We start from the raw sequence: 27,732 nt of genomic DNA on the forward strand, positions 1-27,732 counted from the left end.
TTTGAACTTCAGGCAATTTTAACATGACAACATCAATACGGCTAAGCACATGAATGCCACTATAATGAACTTTCTTATGGATTTGTAGATTAAACTTTCCTCTCACCAACTTGTGATCGGTGTCACATTCTACACTGCGCATAACACCAACAGTATATGCATCTCGAAGGTCATGTTTTCGAGTTATGATGAAGTCAATTAGGCGACCATGCTTTGAACGTGGGTGTATCCAAGTAGTTTTGTGCTTCAGCTTACAGTGAAAAAAAGTGTTACAGATAGCAAGATTAAATTCTGAACACAGCTCTAGTAGCTTAAGGCCATGGGTATTCATGGTACCGATACCATAGCGGCCAAGAGGACTCCAAGTCTCATACTCTTTCCCAAAACGGGCATTGAAATCACCAAGAATGACAATTTTTTCATTAATTGGTGTAGATGCAACAACAGATCACAGAGACTCGTAGAAACACAAGATGTCATATTCATTCGCTTGAAGGGTTGGTGCGTAGACCAAAAGAATAGTGACGAATCTATTGTGTGAGAGAGGAACACGAAGTTTCATAATGCGATCACAGATACTGGAAGGAAATTCACAGTATCAACCAAAGATTGATTGAAATTGCAAAACTGATTTCACCATCTCTACGGACACCTCCCGGTTTACCAATCCTCGTCTCTCGTCTGCTTTCAATAAAATCACCCATAATTATCTCCCTTTCATTCTTTCATTCTCTCTGTTTCAATTGTCACCTCCCTTTTCACGAGAGCAGTGAATTGGTAGAAACAGTAGTTGCTGAAGCGACGTGATTGCTATGGAAACCAGTCATAAAAAAAACGTTGCTAACCTCCTTATGTTTTTTTTTACAATTTTGAACACCAAGCATAAGTTTTGTTTTACTGAACGAAAATTAAAAAAAAAAAATTCACAATATAGCTGAGAAGGTGATCTATAAACTGTAATAATTGTTTGAAATTTGATCGAAAAATGAGTGAGCCGTGAAGGTTTAAACCAGTTCTAAATGACTAAAACTTCCACTTAACCATATATTCAAACACTATCGTGTTTGAATTATATATATATATATATATATATATATATATATATATATATATATATATATATATATATATATATATATATATATAAACTTTTAAAATGCGTGCTAACATTTTTTTATTATTATTTCAGGTCCCTTTAGCGACATCGATTGCCCATTTGATTCTTCCCCATTTTGGACTCGGACTTGCTTTAGGTAAGTACAATTGATTCAAAAGAACTCAATTCGTTCGCCTGAGTTAGTCCCTGTGCTTTACAAACTCTCTACAAATTGTTTGCTGAATCCTGCTTCACTAATAGCTGGAAATTGCGTCTGTGGTGCCAGTGTACAAGCATTCTGGCGAAAAAAACTAACGTGCTCAATTATCGCCCTGTCAGTTTCCTTCCCTCTTTGCCAAATTCTTTCAAGTACTCGTCCACCACTTCATAAAAGCTAATCCTTTCTCTGACCGAATCTATGGATTTAGGCAAACCCGTTTTACTGTAGATATTTTAACGGTCATCTCTGACAGTATATACCATGCACAGGGGAAGCTAGGGTTTGATAAGGTCTGGCATGAAGAGCTCCTAAAGGATATCAAATCATATGGTACTACTGGATGAATGCTAACTATAATCAAATTCTTCTTAGACACAAGGAAAATCCAGGTTGTCCTTGTGTCGAAGCATGGTATTAATATAGAAGTACCTCGAGGCTTGATCCTTGGACTGCTATTATTCCTAATATTCATAAACGACCTCCCTGATAACATTGTGTCTGAGATGGATATATTTGCTGATGATACAACATTCTATAATAACCATAGGAGAAAAACGGTTGTATAGATATATAAAGGAATAGCAGAATTATTAACAAAAACGACCTCACGTTTGTAGTGAAATAAGGCCGTAAATGGATGGTAACATTTAATGCTACTAAGAATAAGTTTGTTTGTTTGTTTGTTTGTTTTTTTCTTTAAAATGACAAGAAGCTTTCTCAACTACCGATAGCCATGATTAATAACACTCTACCTAAGAGCGTATTCTTCAAACTCCTTAGCTTAACATTCACAGACAACATGAACTGGAACAAATACATTGAGAACGTTGCCAAAGCTGCCGCAAAGATGGTAGGTTCCTTGTAGCGTTTAAAAAAAAATACATCTGAGATTATTTTGTATCTCATTTTTTATTGCATTTTAACCCCAAACAAAGCACGGTGTCACTTTAATGTAGGGAGTTACTATCTGGGACGTAATTTGTAGGGGTACTATGTAGGGAGATGAGCAGCAAGATGTCTGTTTACTTTACACTTAAATGTCAGTACAGTCAGGAAAGCAGGAACCCAGAAGGGAATTCCAAAGTCTAGCAGTCCTAGGGAAGAAACTATTAGAGTAGAAGACTTTCTTACATCTACGGATTTCTACTGTGTAGGGGTGTGATTTTGCTGGTCGGGTTTGTTGGGTGTATTTCCGCCGAAGGGGCACAAGGGCTTGTATTTCGTCCGATCATTCACTATTAAAATACTTTTAAAACAGGCAGAAGGATGCAACATTTCGTCGATGGGACCGTGGCCAAAGCCTAGCTGATAGTGCAGAAACTATTAGGTTGGCGAAATAGAGAGACAAGTAGCAGATGCACCAGCCCATATATGGAAACAATACTCCATGCATGGGCAAATGGTGGCCTTGTAGAGGTACAGGATACTCTCAGGCTTAAGTAACTTTCTAGCACGGTAGAGAGAGCCTACCTTCTTTGCAGCAGCCTTGGCAATGCCCTCAATGTATCTGTTCCAACTCTTGTTTCCTGTAAACGTAAAGCCGAGGAGTCTGAACGAAGTACTTTCAGGTAATGTATCATTAATCACGGCTATTGGTGGTTGAGCAGCTTTCTTCTAGTTATTAAAGGAAACAAGTTTAGTCTTGGAAGCATTGACTGTAACCATTCATTTTCACCCCATTCCACTACAGACTCTACAAAGCAACCATTCGCCAATGCATGGAGTATTTTATTAGTATTAAACTAAATTTTAAAAAGTAACTATTTAGCTGTTTAGTCTGTCTATCTTTCGCCATTCTCTCCAAATTAAACTTTGAAGAAACTCAGCAAACGTCCCCTTATGTCATTTTTTTTTCTGCAAGAAAAGAACTGAAAAAATAGGGACGAAGAGAACGGGCAAATTCAATTAGTAATGACTACGGCTATGACAACAGCATATTCTTTTCATTGTTTTGACTCTCGAGTGTGTATCCATTGATATATGCTGTTATATAGAGTGATGTGGTTTTTGGTTGATTAACTGTGTCTAACTGTGTTGGATATATACTGAGAGTCAAAACAATGAAAAGAATATGCTGTTTTTATAGCCTTGGCAATGACAAGGAAAAAGGAAAAAAGAAGAAAAAAGGTAATTTCATTTTATATTTATAATGGACATTTAAGCTTGTCGCTAACTATTAAAAAAAAAAGTAGAAAACGACTGAACGCAAAATTTACGTAAAATAAAAGAATACAAAAAGTACATATAAAAAAACAGTTTATTAATGAAAACGTTACAATGGTGCAATTTTAGAAATACATGTATAAATATAGATAGACATTTATTTTTTAAATAAAACAGAATATATTTCTGTTGAAATGTTTACCGTTTTGCCCAGAAGGCCATACTTAATGAACTAGCAAAAAAATATCATTTTTCCCCTAAAAATCACTATTCACACATGTATGAAACAGTGTTGTCACATCTGGACTGGTGCATCAACAGGGTGCAAAAAAGAATTTCTAGTCTAATTGATCCCATGCAGTCTGCTAAGTTTAAGCTCCTGTCGCATCACCACAGTGTTGCATCCTTAAACTTGTTTCAAAAATATTTCCATGGAATGTGCTTTGATGAACTTATTACACTTGTATCCTCCCCCCCCTCAACGCAAATACTAGTGATGAGACGATTCCAATAATTTTCCCGATTCCGATACAAATAAAGATTCTGATTCCGATTCTTCATAAATCTCTAAATATTTAACTATAAAGTTGCTATTTTCCCCGATTACCATAAAAACACGTGTTAAATGTGCACATATTATCTCAAACGTAAAAATACATTTCTGTGTGTGTAGAGCGGGGTGATCTATAGATTTTAGCGTTACTGATAGTTTAAAATCAATAAATATTCATTATTTTATTATTACTATCATTAGTGGAAAATTTTGTTTTAAACAAAATCAAATAAAACTAAAGAATTAATATAATCGTTTTGACATCGGAAAATAGGCACAAATTTTTCCGATTTTGATACAGATTCCGATACCCCAAAAGTTCCGATTTTTCCGATTCCTAATTCTGATTAATCGTCTCAACACTTGTAAATACCCATCGACGCACCTAACAAACAGCAAAAATCCTATTATTTCATTGTATAGGTTCCTAGCTGCTTGAAGATTTTCTATTCTAACAGCTTCTTTCCTCAAACTACTTGGATTTGGAATTGCTCCACTCCCTGTTTCTCTAGCAGCACCAACATGTAGAAATTTAAATGTACTGTGAGCAAACATCTTGCTGCCCAATTCTCCACCCCAGTTGTCTGCTACAAATCTGGCCCTTATCACAATAGCCCCTTACGTTTCAGTGGCAATATGCCTTGTTTGAGGTAAAACGTTGTAAAAGAAAACAGGTGTTTCTTCAGTATAATAATTCTATCAGACCATTTTTCGTAATTTTTGGAGTTTATACTAATTTCGACATGACACATAAGTACATAATAATGTTTTTTAATGCAGAAACACCAGAAAACAAATGAATTAAAACAATATATTTTTGTCCTTTTTGTAGGGATTACTGATGCAGCCCTGATGCCATTATTGGCATTATTGGTCGACAAACGTCACAACGGTGTTTATGGTGGAGTCTACTCGATTTCGCAACTGGCAGTGTGTCTTGCCTATGCCCTAGGTATATAAACTATGTAACTATAAAGTTCGCATTTTCTTACAGCCTGCAATTCATTTGTATTAAATTTGTTTTTGTGCAGTATCTGATAGACTTAGTATTATTTGGTTTTTGTTTGTTTGTTTGTTTGTTTGTTTGTTTTCATTACATTTGGAAAATATCACGCTTACAGCTATTTTTACTTTTCGCTAAATATGCCGTTGAGGGCCAGTTGTAAGAAAAAAAATAGTATTATTCGTCATTGATCTAAGGGAGATAACTCAATTTTACTAAGTGATTTTCATGTAACAAATAAAAATAACGAATGTCTTAGTAAAATGGAGTTATAGGCTGACGAATCCTATAGTGGATGAAACGCAGAATATTCAGTGTAGCTTAATAATCGCCATATATATTTTATAAATTAGTGTCCATTCGATGATAATCTGCTGAAAAAAATTGTTTAAAAAGACACGAAAATCAAATAAAAATATAGAAACGAGTACCGCTCGTACACAAAAACTTTGCTATCGGTGTATTTCGTAGAAGACGCCATATCTTTTTTTTTTTTTTTTTATCGACTCTGAACAATTTAGAACTTCGCCCGCTTCTATTCTTTGCGTTTGCCTTATTTAAATAAAACAAATTTGAAGTTATTTAAATATTTCACATTTTACTGTAATATTAGTTCGCGTTTTATTTTCGATATGTCTACACGACATTACGAACAGTCCTTCGTTCTTAGGACTTTATGCAATACTTCTTAACGGGAAGTAACTCCTCTGACCTTCCGATTTTTGAAATCTGAGGGAGATAACTCTATACTACATATTTTTTTATGCTACGAAAATAATACTAAATTACAAAATTTTATTTAGAACTCGTTTCTGATTCATTTGTTTTTTCTTTCTTCCTTCCTTTATATTTTGGGGTGTTTGTGTTCTCCCCCACCCATCTTTTCCGGATTTTGTAAATCTAATTGGTTTTAAACCATTAAATATATTTTAAGTAGAATAGTTCATCTGTACTACTGGCATAGCTTTTGAATCGTAAAAGAACAGCTTTCTTACGCAAAGAGCCGGAAAGAGCCGAATAAAATTTACGTAAAGAGCCGGAAAGAGCCGAATAAAAAAATGCTGACATTCTAGCAAAGAAAAATGATGAAGTAACTTTCAAAGCAAGAAAAATAGTCAGCGTACTTTATTTTTATGAAAAGTTTTTATTTTCTGACAAAGAAAATTATATATATATATATATATATATATATATATATATATATATATATATATATATATATATTTGGGCTCATGGATTTTAAATGTCTGAGGGAGTGGCACTCGTCTGACAAGACGTTGCAATAATCATCATATATATATATATATATATATATATATATATATGTATATATGTATATATATGTGTGTGTGTATATATATGTGTGTGTATATATATGTATATATATATGTATATATACATATATATATATATATATATGTATATATATATATAAGTATATATATATATGTATATATATATGGGTATATATATATGCATATATATGTGTGTATATATATATATGTGTATATATATATATGTATGTATATATATATATGTATATATATATGTGTGTGTATATATACATAATCACGTTGACACACCGGTTCTCGTCAGATCACCGAAGTTAAGCAACGTTGAGCCTGGCTAGTACCAGATGGGTGACCATTTGGGAATTCTAGGCGCTGTATGTGCTTTCCGCTTATCTCGGCATTGTTTCCAGTCGTCCTGAACCTCTACTTGCCACTGGTATTCAACAATGTCGACTCAGGAGAGGTGTGGTTGGTGATTGCGCAACTCTTGCCACAAAAATTTCCCGCGCAGGCACCCTTACTGTGGGTATCCATCGTCTGTCAAGACTGAAGGAAGCCTTTATATATATATATGTATATATATATGTGTGTATATGTATATATATACGTATATATATGTATATATATGTATATATATGTATATATATGTATATATATATGTATATATATGTGTGTATATATATATATATGTATATATATGTGTGTATATATATATGTCTTATCTCGCTTATATATATATATATATTATATATATATCACCCTAAAATTGTTACTTCAAGTAATATCTATAAGGATTTTCATCTGAGTTCTATCAGTGTCTTAACTCGCTTATATATATATATATATATATATATATATATATATATATATATATATATATGTGTGTGTGTGTGTGTGTGTGTGTGTGTGTGCATGCATGTGTCTTAACTTGCTTATATATATATATATGTATATATATGTGCATATATATATGTGTATATATATGCATATATATGCATATATATGTATACATATGCATATATATATGCATATATATATGTATATATATGCATATATGTATATGTATATATATGCATATATGTATATGTATATATGCATATATGTATATGTATATATATGCATATATGTATATGTATATATGTATGCATATATATGCATAAATATGTGTATATATATATATATATATATATATATATATATATATATACATGCATACATATATATATACTAGCAAAAGTACCCGTCGTTGACTGGGTTCAAAAGCAGCCTACAGAAACTGGACTCTGATTTATGAAGGTATGATAGGTTATAAAAAGGAAGGGTTTTAAAGAGATAGCTTCGAATTCCGGGTATCAAAACCAAAGCAAAATATGATGAAAGTAAAAATAAAATAGATAAACCCCATAATTTATTATCCCATACCTGTTCACACTGAAACACTTATCACAATATTCTGTGGATCTATATTTAAAAAAAAAAACTTGGAAACTTTATGACATATTTTCATTCTATGGAGGTCAGGTGCGAACGAACACCCCATAATTTTATTATACCATATTTCTTCAAACTGAAACATAATTATCAAAGTATACTTACGCAGATAGATATGAAAAGTCTTTATTAAAGTTTGTGCCTATTTCCATTACATGGAGGCTAGGCGCGAACGCAACCCCCACAATTTTATTATACCATCCCTATTTAAGTTAAAACATACTTATTAAAGTATTCTTATGTACATCTATTTCAAATACACTTGTAAACGTTCTTTTTTAATTTTTTTATTTCCGTACTTTGTGGACCAGGAGCGAACGCAGACCCCTACAATTTTAATGAACCACCGTTCTGCCAGATCAAACATACCCCTTCATGTGTCTCGATACATTTTCTATCATTATACGTAATCAGCTTCTTTTTTTTTTTTTTTATTCGTAAGCAGACACACACACACACACACACACATTATGCATATATATATATATATAATATTTTCGGTGGAGTAGAAAAAGACTAGCAACTGCTGATTTAGTATTACTAAACTGGGTAGGTATTTAGGAAAGCTGAAAAAAACACGAATATCCTTTATAACCTATAAGTTGTTTAGTAAAAAAAAAAAGTCTGATTTTCGTAATTAAATGCTTGCTGGGTCCACAAGTTCGATGATGCCAAGTTGGTGGGTTCAAAGAAATAATATTTAAAAATGTGGTGAATGTCAAACGCTAAGCAGGTAAAGTTATCTCGTCACATTTGAAACGTCAGGCCCAAACAGCATTTAAGCTAACAAACCAAACCTATATCTTGTTATTGGCAATAAAATAAAGCATTTAGCTACAATTTATTTTAATAATTACGTAGCTCGGTTCACGTAACTGATAATATGAAACATTTTTTTTAAATATTCATCTAAAAATAAAAATCAGCAATCGGGTAATCCATTTTAAATTGAAGAATATGATAGGTGTTGTCTACGTTAAGTTTAAAAATTGTACAAACAAATAAAAATTAAAATGACTTCACTGCAACCCGGCAACACCAGGTAAGTTATCTCAGTCAAAGTGGAGGTTATATTTTCAGTCTAGTTTGTTTGTCATTATGTTTATGTACAACATCAGCTTCATATCACTTGACCAATTGTCACTAAATTTGATCAAAATATCAATCACAGTCTTAACTTAGAACTGATTGAAGTTGGGAATATCTAAGTAAAAGATCAATGTTAAGGTCACTGAAAAAATGAAAGTCACTGTTTTTGTGATTATTTCAAATCTGCTTATTGTAGAGACTTGCTACTTGACCCATATTGTAGCCAATGAAGTTCCGTATCTTATATGACCTTGAACTTTACATTGGAACAGCTGAAATTTGGACAGAATTTCAACTTGGGATTTTTTTCCCGAATTTGATGTATCAACCTGATATTCTTTGATAACAGTAACTAACCTGCAAAATTACAGCCTATCAGATAAATAGTTTTTGAAGTATCAATGTTTCCATTGCATAACTTCCAGAAATGGCCAAGAACACATTACCCGAAAGTACTTCCTTTAAACTACTCGGCCTAACGTTTACAGGGAACATGAACTGGAATAGATACATTGAAAGCATTGCCAAGGCTGCTGCAAAGAAGGTGGGCTCTCTCTACCCTGCTAGAAAACTACATATGCATGAAAGTATCCTGTACCTCTATAAGGCCACCATTCGCTTATGTATGGAGTACTGTTGTCACATTTGGGCTGGTGCATCTGCTACTTGTCTCTCACTCCTTGACAGGGTTCAAAAGAGAATTGCCAACCTGATAGGTCCTGAACTGTCATCTAAGCTTCAGCCTCTGTCCCATCGACGAAATGTTGCATCGTTCTGCTTGTTCTACAAGTACTTTAATGGTGAATGCTCTGACGAACTACAAGCACTTGTACCCACTTGAAATGAATACCCCCAACAAACCTGACAAGCAGCTAAATCCCACCCCTTCACAGTAGAGATCCCTACGTGTAAAAAAGCCTTCTACTCCAATAGTTTCTTCCCCAGAACTGCTAGACTTGGGAACTCCCTTTCAGGATTCTGCTTTCTCAACTGCAGAAGTTTAAGTGTAATGTGGACAGACATCTTGCTACGCATTTCCCTTCATAATACCCCTGCAACTTATGTCCCCGATAGTAGCCCCCTACTTCAAAGTGGCACTGTGCCTTGTTTGGGGTGAAAATTGAATTAAAAAAAAGTATATATATATAAATAATACGGAGAATTAAGGCTCAGATAAGACTTTGTCCCATCCTTACATTGTCAGGCAGAAGTATGCAGTGTCACAATGTTCTTATGTTCTTGTTACATCAACCACTAGTCTCTCTCTCTCTTTCTCTCTCTCTCTTTCTGACAAGTTTGTTAGCTTAAATGCTATTTGGGTCTGATTTTAAAAATCTGGCAAGATACTGTCATATGTTAAATGTATTATTTTCTTTAATCATTGTTGCATTTACCACTAGACTCTTCGTATTACACAGACTCCAAAAAAGAATTTCTAATCAAATAGGTTCCACACTGTCTACCAAGTTCAAGCCTCTGTCCCATCATGACAATGTTGCATGCCTGTGCTTGTTTGATAAGTACTTCAATGGAATATGTTTCGATGAAATTGTTGCACTTTTGGCCCCTTGATGTAAATACACCTGACCAACTTAACAAGCAGCATCACACTCCTTCTCTGTAGAGGTCTCCAGCTTCTCACCTTGTAGATAAAATTGTAGTGTACATGATTAGCATGGGTTTCATTCGCTTAAGAAAAGAAAGAAAAAAAGTTTTAAAATCGAAACCTGACTGACACAAGTCAAAAACGTGTCTTATGCAAATTAAGAAGCGGTCCGGTTCGACAATATAAAAAGCCAGCATTTCTTCAGTTGGGAATGATTCTTTTTTGTCGGCTCGACGTCAGTATGGTGTACTTTACAATCAGGTGTCAGTTGAACAAAGCTTGTTTGCGATAACATCGAAAAGGGAACAGGACAGATTTTTGTTACATGTGTTTTGATGTGGTGAACTTACTAATCATTCTTCTTTTTCTTTAACTCAAACATCCAACGATTAGAAGCTATTTCGGCTTTTTATTCCCTTTCGGCGAGGTGGAGATCTGGCCATATACAGGCAACTTAGTACGGAGCAGAAAGCAGATGCAGAACATGTCAAGCAGACCCTTATAACTGCGTATGCTGCTGATGCATTAAATGCATATGACTAGTTTGTCACTCGACAACTTTGTGCTGATGAGATGGTTGACAAGTTTTTTGCTGAGCTGCGACGCCTAGCATAGTTGGTTGGGGGACCATTGCCCAAACGTTGATTAACGTGCGCATTCGTTTCTGGACTACCGCAACATGTCAGACATATTCCGTGCTTCATCCAGGATGGAAACGATAAGTGCAAAACAACTGTTGACCTAAATGAGAGCTGTCATGACAGACAACGAAAGCCCTAAAGAATTGACTGTTATTACCTCCGCTAGATGAACACCTTCAGAATCAACAGTACAATTCAAATCGGATTTTTGAGAAATGACGGCGTCAAGTTTTGGAGAACAGTAAAGTACAATTTGAGTCACATTTTTCTTTTAAAAGCCGTCGCTTTTAAAAGAACTTAAACTGCGATTCGGTCGACTTGTATGTAAAAGGTCGTTTTTAAATAAAGAATCCAAAATGAAATTTGGTTGTATTTGCTGAAAAGAAAAACGTTGTCGTTTCTAAATGAAGAAGTTAAAATTCGATTCGGTTGGATTTTCTAGAAAAAAAAAAAGTCGCCTTTGAATGAAGAAATTAAAATGGGATTCAGTTGTATTATCTAGAAAAAGTTGTCGCATTAAAATGAAGAATTTAAATGCGATTTGGTTGTTTTTTTCCAAAAAGTCCTCGCTTTTAAATGAAAAACTGAAAACTCCGTCAGATGAACACTTTCAGAATCAACAGTACGATTCAAATCAGATTTTTGAGAAATGGCAGCGTCAAGTTTAGGAGAACAGTAAAATACAATTTGAGTCAGACTGTACCAACATGCAGAAATTTAAATGTAATGTGAATAAATATCTCCCTGCACCACCTTCCCATCTGGAATCCCTTTATTAATCTGGCTTTTAATTTTTATTTATTTACTCTTGTTCATCCCAAACAAGGCACATTGCCACTTGGCCGTAAGGAGTTACTATTTGCAACCGTGTCTACAGGGGACTGTGTAGGGAGTTGAGCAGCAAGATGTCTGTTTGCGTTACATTTAAACTGCTGCTGGTTGGTACAGTCAGGGAAGCAGGAGACAGGGGAGGAATTACAAAGTCCAGCAGTTCGAGGGAAGAAGGATTTCCAACATTTATGGACAGTGAATGGGTGGGATTTTGCTGCTTGTTGGGTTAGTCAGGCATATGTACGCAAAGGGAGCATAAGTGCTATGTGTTCATCCGAGCATATTCCATTAAAGTACTTGTAAGACAGACACAGAGATGCAACATTGCAACAATGGGGCAGGGAGTGGAGCTTGGTTGTTAGTGTGGGACCTATTAGATTGAAGACTCTTTTGGGACCCTGTATAAGAGGGAGAGATTAGCATGGTGACTTTGTAGACACAGTAGGCCCTTATATCTTAGTGGCAATACGTCTTGTTTGAGATGAATATAAGTACAAAAATGAAAAATAAATAAAAATAAATAAGATTAATTGTTCTTAGAATTCAAAACAATTGATGTTACGCAGTTGTCTTTCCTTGGTTTCATAAATATAGGGTGACCCACTTAAAAGTAGCCCGATTTCTCTAATTTTTCTCTTAACTACATATTGACACTACAAGGCAAAATGCAATTCTTTTTCCAACAAGATGGCGCTACATGCCACACGTCTCACAGATCACTGACATGAGTTCATGACATGTTTACGGAAGAGAGAACAATAAGCAAAGGGTTCTGATCACCAAGTTCCCCAGAATTTGTGATTTTTTATCTTTGGGGGGACTTTAAAACAAAAAGTTTATTCAAATAATCCTCATAATGTAGACCAACTAAAGGAGAACATTACCAAACACTATCAGGAGAATCACCAGAGAAGATCTACAGGCAGTATCTGCAAACATTGTTAAACGTGCTCAAAAATGCATAGATGTCAACGAGAAGCACTTTCAGCATCTTTTATAACATTACATTTAAACAATAAAAGAATGTTCCTTCTCTCTACTATATTTTTCTGGGCTACTTTTAAGTGGGCCACTCTGTATTACAGTAATAGAGAATCAGCAGGAGCAGTTTTCGTCTTGTCTTAATTTGTCATACATAATGAATAAAACCCTACTGCTAGTTTATATGCAGATAGGTGCCTTGATGGCAAATGAAAGAAAAATAACTCGTACAGTGTAATCAAATTAACGCATGCTTATTATTTTTTTCTTTTACTTATTCCCAACATTTTGTCAGATTTTTCGTATAAATCATATTCCTCCTCTCTACTACATTTTTGGGCTACTTTTAAGTGGGCCACTCTGTACAATTGACGAACACTTACTACTTTTGTAAATATTAAAATTTGAACGATTTCATTTTAAGAAAGTAAATTACTCCTATTTCAGATAAATCTTAATGACACTTGCCTATTCATGAATACATAGAAAAAAATATGCATACTTTATTAACGATATATATAACTGAAGTTTCAATAAGTATAATCATTTATTTTCCAGGTCCGTCGATTGCTGGTCATGTCGTGAAATCGTTTGGTTTTGTAACGTAAGTATGTGATCATCTTTAAATATAGTTTAATATCCTTTCCTCATAAGACATTCGCCCATCATCAGCTTTGGGCAAATAGCTCCACTGCCTTGTGGATGCCTTGGGAAAGACAAAAGGCTAAGGGAGTAAATCCAAGTTCTCTCCAATTCTCTCTCCTCTGATCTTGAGCACGTAGTACAATGGGGTAAAGAATGGCTGGTTACTTTTAATGCATCTAAAACCAAGCTTCTCTCTTTACATCATCAACATTCTGATCCACATCTGACATCAATTGAAATGAATGGCTCTCGTCTTCAGGAGGCCTCAAGTTTTGACAAACTTCTTGGCTTGACCATTACTCCTGATCTTAAATGGAACACGTACATCAAATCTGTTGCCAAGGCCGCTGGAAAAATGGTGGAATCTTTCTATCGATCCGGTAGATATCTCACTGCTGATGCTATTCTCTATCTATATAAGAGCCAGGTACGTCCAAGGATGGAATACTGTTGCCACATCTGGGCAGGAGCTGCTAGAAAGGACTTGGCCTGCCTTGATAGAGTTCAAAATAGACTTTGTAGCCTCGTAGAAGATGTCCTTTTCTCTTCCTTGCAACCTTTATCTCACAGAAGAGATGTTGCAAGTTTGTCTCTGATGTATCGTTATTTTCATGGAAAGTGTTCGAATGAGCTTCAATCTATGGTCCCCCCTCGCCAAACTTTCACAAGAAACACTTGTCTAGCTGTAAACACTATCAATAATTCCCCCCACTCTTTATCTGTGCCTAAACCTAAACGTAGATTCCATGAACAAAGCTTCTTTCTTAGAACTGCACGCCTGTGGAATTGTCTTCCATTTTCCTGCTTTCCGGCTGACTACAATATGGTTGTCTTCAAGTCTAACGTAAATAAGTTCTTGATGAGCCGTTCCATATGTTATCAACTTTACCAAATTTTCATTACTAATGATTACTATAATGTCCAATTTCTACTGTACACTCTTTAACCCTTATCCTTGAGTGGCCTCTTGGCCTTGATAATGTGGTGATGCCTATGTAAAAAAAAAAAAAAAAAAAAAAAAAAAACGACAAAAATCCGGTTTGGAGTTCCGATAGGCAGATCGTGAAGCACTGCAACACTTTTCCACAACTGCACTGGCTCTGACTGTATTGGCTTGCCTGATGGAATATCAGTCTTTGTCTGCAACACCAAGAGAGGGACCCTGGTAACTGGGCAAACCTAGGTCTCCTTATCACCCAACCAGGCCTGCATTCGGAGAACCAATTCTAGCTTCGAGCTGTATATCCACAGCAGATGATGCAGTGCACCGGACTAAATGCAGAATGCCATTCTTATTAAGCAGGCAATTACCATCTGTATTAGACTCATATCACATGAAGGGATTTTTTTTTTTGATTTTCTTTTTTACTGTGTCAGCACTTATCAAGGCCAAAAACCACTTCAGGATAAGGGTCAATGAGTTGGATTGACAACTGAATGCTGATGAATACTATGAAAGGATTGAAATTTTCTGTATGCCACTCACTCAAAACAAGAGCCAACCCAAAAACAGCAATTCTTCTCTCTTTGTCAGAAACATCGCCTATGGAATATGAGCTCAAAAGCATAAAAAACAAAAAAGCATTCTACAAAGAAAGAAAAATTTATAGATAGCATGCTCTAAGCTGTCAATCTTTCATTTGTAAAGGGTTTCATTGATCAGTTTGTTTTTATACTAAGTGTTAAGTAATAATCGGTTTTAAATGGCAGTCTTCTGGAGGGTCAAGGTTCAATTCTCAGTGAAAGATATACTAAGAATACAATTATGAATTACTAGCCGGCCGGTCGGCATTGCCTGATCATAAAATACGCTTAAATATGATTTTGATTAATTATTCATTATCATATTATATTGGACCCAATATACAGTAATGATTTAAAAAGTTAAAAAAAAAAAGAATGACTCATGTACCACCACCAAGAATCAAAACCAAAATTTTAAACTTATGATTTAATTTTTATCTTTGATGTTAATGCCCGAGCTATGAAGAAATGTTTGCTACAAGGCTAAAAATTAAAACATGAACCAATAGCTATTACGTTATGCATGCATATTCGTAATGTCGTCGTTCAAACTTCACCTGGCAAATTCCATTTTTTTTTTTTAATTTTCACACTTTGCACCGATTTTCCCAGGCTAAAATCCAAATATAAAGTTTCGCATGGGTTCAAATACCCTATATATCAAGTTTCATGTTTGTAGACCAAAAACTGAGAAAGGAGTTTGTTAGGCAAAACTTTTTAAACAAATATATACACATACATAAATATATATAGAAAGAGGTTTGAGTTCACTATAACTCCTTTACGCAAATATTACACAAGTATAAATCATGTAGAATATCTGCATCAATATAATTACACGTAATAGTTAACTAAAGATGATCATCCAAGAAGAAAACAAAAAAAACTAAGAGGGAATTAATTCAAACTAGTGGGATCTGTGGAAATTCCACAGAGGACTCATCCATATTTAATATATTGATGTTGACATTCTGTAGCTGTTTAGCATAAATGAAGATGCCCTGATATTATTGTAGCTCTTTTGTTAAAACTGAAAAAGTATTCATCTAAGCTAGCAGAGATGTAAAGTACACTTAAATATATCTTAATTTTTACAAATCTTGTATATATTATTATAGAGTTAATGTTTTATCGATTTTTACATATTATAAAGTTAAAATTTCAACAAAAAAAAAAATATATATATATATCCATGACTTAGATGCATCAGCTTGAATCAAAACCAAAACAAATACTTATGAAAAAATATATATATATATATATATATATATATATACACATACATACATACATACATATATATATATATATATATATAACTTGAGCTACTTCAGCTATAGTCAAAACCGAAACTTATGAATAATTCTTGATAAAATTATTTAATACAAGAGAGTCCATAACAATTAAACAACAGTCACTCGAATGCAAGCGTGACGCACAAAATAAATAACACAAACATTATGAATGAATATGTGAATCAGCTTTTGCAGATGAATGCAATTCCACGATCCATTTATAACAAAGTTGTATTTTCTTTTTAAACAAATAGAAAAAGAGAGTTTTTAATATGAATATCAATACACAAAAACACCAAATTTATAGGAGTATCGATTTATCTATCCAGTCATGGCTGATGAAATGAGAGCAAGCTACTCTCATGGATTAAATAAAGAATTTCATTAAAAATTCCATAAAGATTCCTGAATTCGACAAGATTCACCTTTTCCTGTTAAAAATCTTTGAAAAAAAATTAAGTTTTTTGCTTTTATTCTTCAAGTTTAGAGGAAAAATTTTTTAAACTATGAGTTAAGGAAACTTCTTTTTACAATTAAGTTAAAATAAATTTATATTTGTTTAGTTTTTAAAATAAATCTTTACATTTGTTCTAATGGTAAATATTTACCATAAACCAAAAAGACGATGACGGGGACTACCCTGACAAGAGTTACCTTATTTCTGATAAGAGATTAGTTTTTTGCTAGTCAACCTGAAGCGCTTACTGGGAAATGCCAACAGGGCTGCCCTGGCATTTTTGTAGGTCAGAGTGCACTGCACTTATTGCACTAGAACTTTTTTATTTTATACGTTTGACTCATCTTTAATTGCTTCTAATTTTGAAGGAATAAAGAAACTTTTCTCTTTTTATAAAGATTTAAAAAAAAAAAAAAAAAAAAAATAGAAAAGAAAAATCATGCCAATTCGTCTAAATTGAATATGATTCTTATCTTATTTGGTGCAGATTTGTCATGTTAAAAATAATTACATTTTCTATTTCAGGTTTAAAAAAAAAAGTCTTGAGTTTTCTTTCCCCCCCCCCCTACTCAAAAACTCGTGACTATTTTCACTAACTCCATTTTGTTGCTTACATGCGATTACCCATTGTCACAGGTTGTTTGAATGACGTGCTTAAGTCATACAAATAGAGAAGCAGCAGATAAGTTGTCATGCCTGATCGTACAGTTGTCATGCCTAAATTTGTCGTACATAAATAATAAAACCCATGTTTTCATGAAAAATGGGCTAATTAAGAATAGGATTTTGCCATTTTATGGAAAGTTACTGAAAATCTCTTTGACTCGTTGAATTGACACAGACACCTGAGTACATTTTTATTAACAAAAAAAAATAAATAAATAAATAAAATAAATAAGAAAATGGCTTCTTTTTTTTTTTTACTTTCTTTGTTTCAGGTTAATGAGAGGAATAGCCATACTGAATATTGCGTATGCACCTTTGTGTTGGTTCCTTCGAGATCTCAGCAGAAACACAGAAACAGACGTATGTTGTTTTGTTTTTTCCTTGTTTCACTCCTCTTGGATGAATCTAAAAATGTAGACTAAAATTTAGAATTAAAATCTTTCGAAAAATAGGGCTCCCCCCCCCCTCTTAATCAGCCTGATAACTCCTTCCTTCCCTATTAAGCTTTGAAGGTTTTACATTTTAACTACCCTGTTTAGAGTCCAGTTTAAAACTAGTAGTAGGGTCTCTTTCAGGACCTAGTTTGTCTTTAAGTGAATATATCTCCCTTTCCTTTTTTTTTTATAATTAGCTCCTTACATCAAGTAGCTTCATGCTTTGTTTGGAGCTACTTGCATAAAAACAAAAAATTTTTAATATAAGTTTAAAAAAAAAAAAAAAAGTAACATTTTTGTTGTTTTAAGAAAATCTTTTGCATTTATTATAAAACTTAATAAAAACAAAGTAAATAAAATAAAAAGTATTCCTAACTTTAAAATTAGTTTCAATAGAGTGACGGTGATCTAATGATTAACGACAGTTCGAATCCAAAAATCACTTTCACTTAAGATGTTGGCAACCTTCACGTGATCTCTCCCATAATCCCGAATGTGTTTCTAGAACGAATTCCAGCTAGAAAAATATTGGGGAAACCAATGTGAATAACAGAATCATTCAGATTCATACAATATGATGATGATGATGATGATGACCAAAGTTAGTGCAGCAACATAAGGCTTAAGTTAGATATTAGATTAATGAAATTAATACAGAGAGAGAAGTCTTGCTAAAACGTATGTTCGCCGGTCTATATTTTTTATAGGTTTTATTTTTAAACTTAAATTACATGTAAAAAAATTACTTTAGTTCTAAATTAGGATTAGTGAACCTCTTGACAAAGGCTTCCTTTCTAGGGCAATTGCTCTTGACATATCAAAGACCTTCGATAAGGTATGGCATAAGGGCCTACTTCACAAGATTTCCAGCTACAGTATAACTGGAAATGTTTTCTCAATTATTAAATCATTTCTCTCTGATAGGCTCATAAGAGTAGTGGTCGATGGGCAGAAATCAGAGGTCCACAGTAGTAATGCTGAAGTCCCTCAGGGGTCCATCCTGGGTCCAACTCTCTTCCTGATCTACATTAATGATCTCCCAAAACACATACTTAATTCATTCGGTGACATCTATGCTGGTGACACGACCATCTATGGCAACACATCAAAGGCTGTAAATGACAAAGTTCTCTGATTCTCTCTCCTCAGTTCTTGAGTGTGTGGTACAGTGGGGGAAGAGGTGGCTGGTTACTTTTAATGCATCTAAAACCAAGCTCCTATCTTTACATCATCAATGCTCTGATCCCCATCTGGCATCAATTGAAATGGATGGCTCTCGTCTAGGGGAGGCTCCATGTTTTGACAAGCTTCTGGGTTTGACCTTTACTCCTGATCTGAAATGGAACACGTACATCAAGTCTGTTGCCAAGATTGCTGGGAAAATGGTGGGATCCTTCTACCGCTCCAGAAGATATCTCATTACTGATGCAATTCTCTATCTGTATAAAAGCCAAGTACGTCCAAGAATGGAGTACTGCTGCCACATCTGGGCAGGAGCTGCTAAAAACAGCCTATCCTGCCTTGACAGAGTACAAAAATAAACTTCGTGGTTTAGTGGGGGATGCCCTTTTCTATTCCCTGCAACCTCTCTCCCACAGGAGTGACGTTGCGAGCCTGTCTTTGTTTTATCGTTATTTCCATGGCAAGTGCTCGTCTGAGCTCCAATCTCTGGTTTTCCTCTTGCCAAACTTTCATGATAAACACCCATCCAGCTGAAACCACTGTCATTAATTTTCCCCACTCTTTATCTGTGCCTAAATCAAAACAGATTCCATGAACAAAGCTTTTCTTAGAAGTGCACGCCTGTGGAACTCTTTTCCATTTGCCTGTTTCCCACCTGACTACAACTTGGATGTCTTCAAGTCCAACATAAACAAATTCCTGAAGACCCACCCCCTTAAGTAATACACTTTATCAAATCTCCAATACTAACGATTACTACGATACTATTCCATTGATTACGGTAGACGCAATAACCCTTATCTGGGTCTTGATAAGTGGTGACCTCCATGTAAAAAAAAAAAAAAAAAAAAAAAAAAAAAAATGCATCTTTTTACTTTAGAACAAATCATAAATTTGTTTTATGTCCATTTTGCTTTTATCTACAAAAAAATTCAGCAGACTCGTAAGATGGTACCAGAATTCTTAAATGTTCACACCATTTCTAAATTTTATACTCTATGTTAAAATATTCATGGTATAATGGTTAGACTTCGGTTGATGCAGGAGAAATCTTTCTAAACTAAGGCAATTTCCGTTTTGTCCGAATCTAGAGTTACCTTTGTAAGTCAGTGAATTTTGCACACAGATCCAATAGATGTGAAAAATGTATTTAAAAATTTGTGACTTATTACATTGAGATCATTTGAAATATGGCAGGTAAACATAAATTAACACGAAAACTGATCGATATACTTATGAAGTAAAAACACGGGGAGGGGGGGGGCTTTTGCCCGGTCATAAAATATGCTTAAATACAATATTTTAATTTGTCCAGATTTCGTAAGTCATGATTTCAAAAGTGTATAAAAAAAATAAATAAATAAATAAATAAAAAAAAAAAAAAAAAAGTATTTGGGTGCCATCAGCTAAAATCAAAACCGAAAGCAAAACTGTAGCAGTCAAAGCTGGTGACGTTACTATTGTAATGACATGACACACATATGGACTGATTAAAAATAAACTAAGATGAATGTATGACTTCTTTCAATTTTGACCCCTTAAAAACCCATAAAAGAATGGTCCATAAAAAATCCAATCATTTGATTTTTAGTTTCAGAAGAGATAGAGTTTGAAAATATGGAGACAGACAGATATAGTGAGTTTTATAAATTAGATTAGTGTACACAAATTATGGAAAACAAACAGGTGGAAATTAAAAAAAATAAATAAATAAAAAAATAAAATAAAAAATAAGAAATTTAAAACAATTCCCCGGTAAGTGTGCCTCAGACAATCAAAATAAATTAACCCCAGCTCAATGGGAGAAGGCAAAGCCTGGGAAAGTGGACCTCTTAGAACTGCACAAAACTAGTGTCATATCACAATCAACAGGGACAAGATCATTACAGGAATGCTCTAATCTGTTAATTATCGTTATTTCCATGGCAGGTGCTCGTCTGAACTCCAATCTCTGGTCCCCCTCGCCAATCTTTCACGAAAAACTCCTGTCTAGCTGAATCCACTGTGAAAAATTTCCCCCCACTTTATATCTGTGCCTAAATCAAAACGCAGATTCCATGAACAAAGCTTCTTTCTTAGAACTGCACGCCTGTGGAACTCTGGTGGGAAGCAGGCAGACGGAACAGACTACAGCTTGGATGTCTTCAAGTCCAACGTTAACAAGTTCCTGATGAACCGCCCCCTTAAGTAAACACTTCAGATCTCCACACTAACGTAATGCACTTGCAATAACCCTTATCCCTGAGTGGCTTCCTGGCCTTGATAAGTGGTGATCACAAAAAAAAAAAAAAAAAAAAAAAAAAAAAAAAAAAAAAAAAAAAATTTGGAACACAAATTCTAAACATTAACAGACAAATTATCCCACTTGTTCTAATATTAAGATACCATGCAGTCTTGTTCAAAGTTTGAGTTTGAAGAGTAAATTAATTTTATCTTTTATTAAAATTGTATTTATTTTCCATAATTTTTGGTGTACACTAATATTTTTCACTGGTAAGTATCTTCATAAGGTTCCTCAGTTATTTTAAACTGCCATATTTCACTTGAATCTCGAAATGAGTGTTGAAATTCTTACAAATGTAAAGTCATTTTGTATGGTAAATAAAAATTATAATGGGAACAATTAGTAAAGCAATCAAATTTTTTAAATCCCCTTAATCTTTGAACTGTAAAATATATATATATATATATTTACTCAAATTCTCGCATGTTTCCTGAAATCACACATTAACAAATTACTCACAAGTTAATACATATACAGTCACTGATTAAATGGATTCATTTATTCAGACTTCACAAAATCCAAATGGCAAGACCATGAGGCATGTTTATAACAAAAGGGAAATAATCTACACTAGTTTATATATATATATATATATATATATATATATATATATATATATATATATATATATATATTGAACTAAAGAACCTTATACAAAAAAAAAAAAAAGATACAAATTTATTCAATTCTTACTCATTTTTTTTATAATCTATATACCTAAAAAGTTGATCCCCCCCCCACGTACTGACATTTAAAAGCTTAATTTTTCTATTTAAAAATTAAAACAAACTTCTTAATATACTTAGTCATGAATATATGCAAGAGACTACATGAAAGTTAACTAATTTGCATATTCTTAAAAAAAAAAAAAAAAAGTATTCACTACTTATTCACGTTTTGTTTCTTGCTGGATTCTATTTATGCATATTTTCTACATAAGTGCATAGAATTTAAGATGAAAACGTTCTAGCACACAAGGATTTTTATATCTATCTATATTATATAAATGATCTTGTTAGTGTGTGAAAAACTCTACTAAACTCCTCTCTGGATATTTGTGCTACAGAGTTGAAATTTGATATATAGGGTATTTGAACTTGTAGCACATTTTAGATTTTGTTTTTAGTAAGCATACATTGTTGCTAAGAAATCAAAATTGAAAACAAAACAGACATTGGCAGGGTAAGCTGAATAAAATATTCAGCTCCTATTATTTTTGCACATGCACAAAAACATTCATAGCTCAAAGTTGTTTAATTTTTAATTTTTCGTATCCATCGGTCAGTAGCTCAGATGGTAACGACGCTAGAGAGATAAATAACTAAAGTTGGAGCACTAAATGTTCTGGTTTTGATCCTAGCAGATGGCACTCAATTCATATCTATATAATTATAAAATTCAACTGACCTTGTAGTGAGTGATGTAACCCACTTTCTGGTTTACGACATCCGGTTGCACATGCACGCATAAACATTAACCCATAACAACGTAAACAAATAAACACAAATCGCTTCTTTTGCAGATTTTGACCTGCGCACTAAAATATTAACATTATTTCGAAATTGTTATTTAACATGGGAAGAGGGGGGGGTTGCAACTATTCTTTATACTGTCACTATTTTCTTACAACTAAACAACTTTAACCCGTTGATAAACATAAGAATAATTGTAGTATAGTCATGACTACTACTAATACTACTACTACTTCTCTCTATCCGTCCCTTTTCCTTCCTTTTTATTTTTTGTTTATATTTCTAGATACAAAATAGTTGTGAGAACAGTGAATTTGTTGACACATTTACTAATCCGTTTCAATATTAGTTTTATTTATTTAGGTTTTATTTTTTTGCTTCAGGTTGCATTAATTATTTTATTTTTTTATTTTTTTTTTTTTTTTTAGATTTTAAGTTTCTATAACTTGGTTGAAGGATTCCATTATGGGTTTTTCTTATATTTCTCATCAGTAGGTTCATGTGCGTTTTTGCTACTAAATGACTTTCGGCGGCATTTGATTTGTAGGAAAATCATGTTTAATTTTCGATTTTTGAGCGATTATTCAGAAAAATAGGTAATTTTACATGAATAGGGAAGATTTTTTTTTTTATGTTTGAGTGATCCGTTTATGATTTTTCATTTTAATATATTCTCATAAAAATATTTGTTATGTAAAAAAAAAAACAAAAAAAAAACTATTTTCTTTATGTCATAAGTGTCACGCTCATAGATGAATTCCATAGCTAATATAACATACTGACCCAACTATGTTTGTGTGTGCAAAACTTCTGCGAAACTCCTCTGAATATTTGGTCTAAAGACTTGAAATTTAATATATAGGATATTTGGACCTTGGGGACACTTAATTTGGTTTTTACCCTGAAAAAATAGTCGCCAAGAGGTCAAAATTAGAAAAGAAAACAGTTGACCTTGGTAGGAGTAAGCTGATTAACTTCTGAGCATGCACACATACATTTTTAACTTGAGTCGCTTAATTTTTAGCCATTTTTTATCCAATAGCTCAGACAGTAACGATGAAAGCTGAAGCGCTAAAAGTTTTTGTTTTATTTCCAGCTGATGGCACTGAAGTCATGTTCTTTAACTTTGAAATCATTACTATATATATATTGGGTACAATATAATAATCAATAGAGAATTTGCTCTTTAATAATAAATATGAAATCTGCATGAATTAAAAATCATGTTTAAGCATGTTTTATGACCAGGTGAACTGCTAATATTCTTATAAAATTTAAATTGTTTACTTAACAGTTTGAGAAAGAAGAAAATGCAGTATGATTAACGCAAAATTGGAGAAATTTTTTTTTTGTTCCAACATATGCAACAGTGTGGTGTTGGAGGGTGTCATCAGTTGATGTCTCCAAGTAGATCACTAGTGAGATTCAGGTCTTCCAACATCATACTCTCCTCTCTTCACCATGCTGATCCATTAAAGATGATGGGTCTCTGATCTACCTTCTTATCGTGCACTTACAAACACTGGACATTTATGAACAGCTACAGTGAAGTTATATAAACTAACCAAACTGAGATTATATTTTTCTTTACACAATGCTATTGAATGAGAAAATGATAACTAAAAATCAAAATCAAAAAGGTAAAGATTTTCATATAAAAAGTATTAATTATAAAGTTCTAAATCTATACTAGAAATAACTTACCAAACGCAATAAAATTTATATTTTTACCTAGCTGCATAGTTTCAATTGTCTGAAAGCGTTTTAAAATTTTTGTATTTCAATATAAGATTAAATATATTTGCCCGTTTATAGACTAACAATCTAACATGACTTGTCTAATGTAGCTTTTATAGCTCCAGGTCTTGCAACAACCAAGAACTCCAAACAATTACAATAAATAACTCACCAAACACATTAAAATTTAATTTTCAACCAATTTGTACATTTTTAATAAACTGAATCTGATTTTTTTTGGGATCAAGATTGATAATTTGTATTATTCAGACTACTGTTCTCATCTGGAATAGTATTTCCATAACATTTCAGTCAATCTAAACTTGTTTGGGTGTATCTTGTCTAACTCGGGGAATCTGTATGAAATTTTGAACAAAACTCTTTATTTAAACCACGGGAGTAGTAGGCTCTCATTCTGTCAGTCATAACTAAGTAATTCACAATTGTATTTTAAGCATCATCCACACTAAGGATTGAACCTATAACTTTCAGAAAAACTTTTTAAATGGCATTTTCAACCCAAACAAAGCATAGTGCCACTGATGGAGGGGGGGGGGGGGCTACTATCCAGGATATAATTGCAGTGACACTATTTAGGGAGTTCAGTAGCAAGATGTCTACTCACATTACACTTGAATTTTTGCATGTCAATACAGTACCAAATACTTTACTCAGACAATTCTAGTATGAATTTTTGGAGCCTTAAACGCATTTTTATTTTTACATGTACAATCTTACTAGATCTTGTGTGTGTGTGTGTGTGTGTGTGTGTGTGTGTGTGTGTGTGTGTGTATATATATATATATATATATATATATATATATATATTTTGGCAGCAAGTCATTATTCAAGCACATCTAACCCGAACACGACAGAGTTATTCTTTTTTCCGATTTTTCTGGATATTTTTTCGATTCGACAAGTGGTCTTTTATTTCAGTCGGCATGTTCAGCGCTTGAGTAGAAGATGGCTGGACAAAAACTTTTGGGCGCCATTTTATACAACATGCCGCCTGAATTAAAAATGACCGCTCTGAGAATCGAAAAGACATCCAAAAAAGAATAACTTATCTTCAATCAGATGTGCTTGAATATACATCTCTTAATATAATTGTGAATTATTTAGGAATTCATGGTTGACAGAATTGGGGTCATGCTACCCCCATGAATTAAATGAAGGGTCCCATTCAAAATTCTGTGCAGATTCCCAAGTTCTATACACCCGAATATGGTCAGATTTGATTAACTGAAACATGCAAATAACATTCATGATATAACAGTAGTCCAAATAATCCAAACAATATGGTTTAAAAAAACATTTTAAAGTTTTCCTTTCTTTCAAAATAAGTCGCTGTATCTTGAAACGTTGTCAGCCATTTTTTTTTAAAGCCTAAGAGACTAAAGAAAAAAAAAAAGTTTTCAGAATAATGAAACTATGCAAGTCGATAGAAAATTAAATTTTCCTGCATTTGGTAAAAGTTATTTGTTGCATATTTCTTAGCTGTTAACTAGAATCATATCATTGCCATAAAGATCATATATGTCTTTAATTTCCACATTTTTAATTTTATTTCAAGGTTATGCTGCCCACAAACCAAAAGAGCCGTGCAAAGTATACAAATGGAGAAAGCAATTTTAAATACCAAATGTTTGATAACGAATGACGGTAATTACAATTCACATCAATTGAGCCGAACAAGACCAGAAAAAGATGTAAAACGCAAATAAAGTTTTATAAAAAGTAACAAAAAAATAAAAAAGCTAAATTCTGAGGTTTTTATTATTTCCTTAATTGCAACATTTGATTACCAACTACAGTCAGTTGTTGAAGCGCAAAAAAAAAAAAAAAAAAAGGATTTAGTAGAATTATTCGGATTTAATTGCAAAAACATTAGTAATTCAAATATGCTTTTCTATCACAATGAGATAAGCTAAAAAAAAAAAAAAAAAAAAAAAAAAAAAAAATTAAGATTAACCAGACAGAAACTAAAACTTTTTTTTTAACCAATAAAATAAGTTAAAGCGTAAAGAAATTTTCTTTTTTCAATTTACTAGTAATTAGGGTCAATTTTAGTTTACAAATACAAATGTGTTTGTCAGAATCCAAGATGGAAGATCAATAATGGAATGCTTTTTTTTATTTATTTTTTTTTTTAAGGAGAGGAGGGGGGGCAGATTAGCATTAAAACAAACCTTTATCGGTTGTATAATCAAATGCAATAATTTTTCATAATATAAAGAGAAAGTCTTGCTGTACAATTCCTAGAAGGAACAATTTTCTTGGTTAAAGACCAATAAAAAAGGTCAAGTAGACAACATATTCAATTTAACATACTGGTATGTGTTAGCCTGTTTTCAGAAATCAACATCCAAACTACCCTATTGGTGACTATGTCTTTATTAGTGTTGGGACGTTTGATCAGAACTTTTTCAAGTATTGGAATCAGAAAAATTTATGTATATTTTCTAATTCTAAAAATGATTCTTTACTTATGTTTTTTTCTTTTTTTTAATTTACTATTGCTGGCTGAATTATAGATGAAAATCTAACAATGAGTTACAAAATTTTGAATACAAAACAAAAGGAAACATTAAGTTTATCAAATTAAAAAAGAAAATCATATTTAGATTTAAAAGTAGACAAGGACCCTCTCCCCTCTGAAATTATACTTTTTTTTTTTTTTTTTTAAGGCGATTATAGAATCAGTAACTGAATTAGAATTGTGAATATGCAACAGAATTGGTAAAATATTTAGACGTCCCATCACTAGTCTTTATCTCTTAAGTCCATCTTTATCAATCCTTTCCATGTTTTCCTTAGAACTGAACCCACCACCTCAACTGACTTACGAAACTAACATCCCTGCTAAAAATTACACAAGTAATCAATTGCGAAACTTACATTTTTGTTTTGTTTTTTTTTTTAATTTAAATTATATTTTGTAATCGTGATCTCAACCCTAGCTAAAAAGAAATGAAAGTAATCTTTGGCAAATCAAGTTTTCTGTCAAGAAGATTCAATTCTGATCAAGCATCAAGGGAACGTTTGATCGCAAAAAATAAAAACAAAA

General features: G+C 33.1%; 1 protein-coding gene and 1 pseudogene across 2 annotated transcripts in view; both read left to right on the top strand.

Moving 5' to 3' along the window:
• Positions 1–26,448, top strand: part of LOC145283721 (synaptic vesicular amine transporter-like) — a 110,655-nt gene extending 84,207 nt beyond the window's left edge. Inside the window, exons 13-17 of one of the 2 annotated variants that reach the window (XR_013868724.1) lie at positions 1,190–1,253; positions 4,865–4,997; positions 13,525–13,570; positions 17,826–17,913; positions 26,239–26,421. Coding sequence is in view for 1 of the 2 variants with exons in the window: in XM_080132768.1 (XP_079988894.1) it covers positions 1,190–1,253; positions 4,865–4,984; positions 13,525–13,570; positions 17,826–17,913; positions 26,239–26,325 (405 nt within the window). In the remaining variant the exon portion in view is untranslated. Of the gene's footprint in view, positions 1–1,189; positions 1,254–4,864; positions 4,998–13,524; positions 13,571–17,825; positions 17,914–26,238 lie in introns of both variants that reach the window. The other variant, XM_080132768.1, reaches the window with a different exon arrangement.
• LOC145284367 (5S ribosomal RNA) lies at positions 6,591–6,710 on the top strand (annotated as a pseudogene).
• Positions 26,449–27,732: the final 1,284 nt, after the last annotated feature.

Source organism: Euprymna scolopes, chromosome 8, assembly GCF_053919585.1.
Source record: "Euprymna scolopes isolate OS-2025 chromosome 8, ASM5391958v1, whole genome shotgun sequence".
NCBI lineage: Eukaryota > Metazoa > Mollusca > Cephalopoda > Sepiida > Sepiolidae > Euprymna > Euprymna scolopes.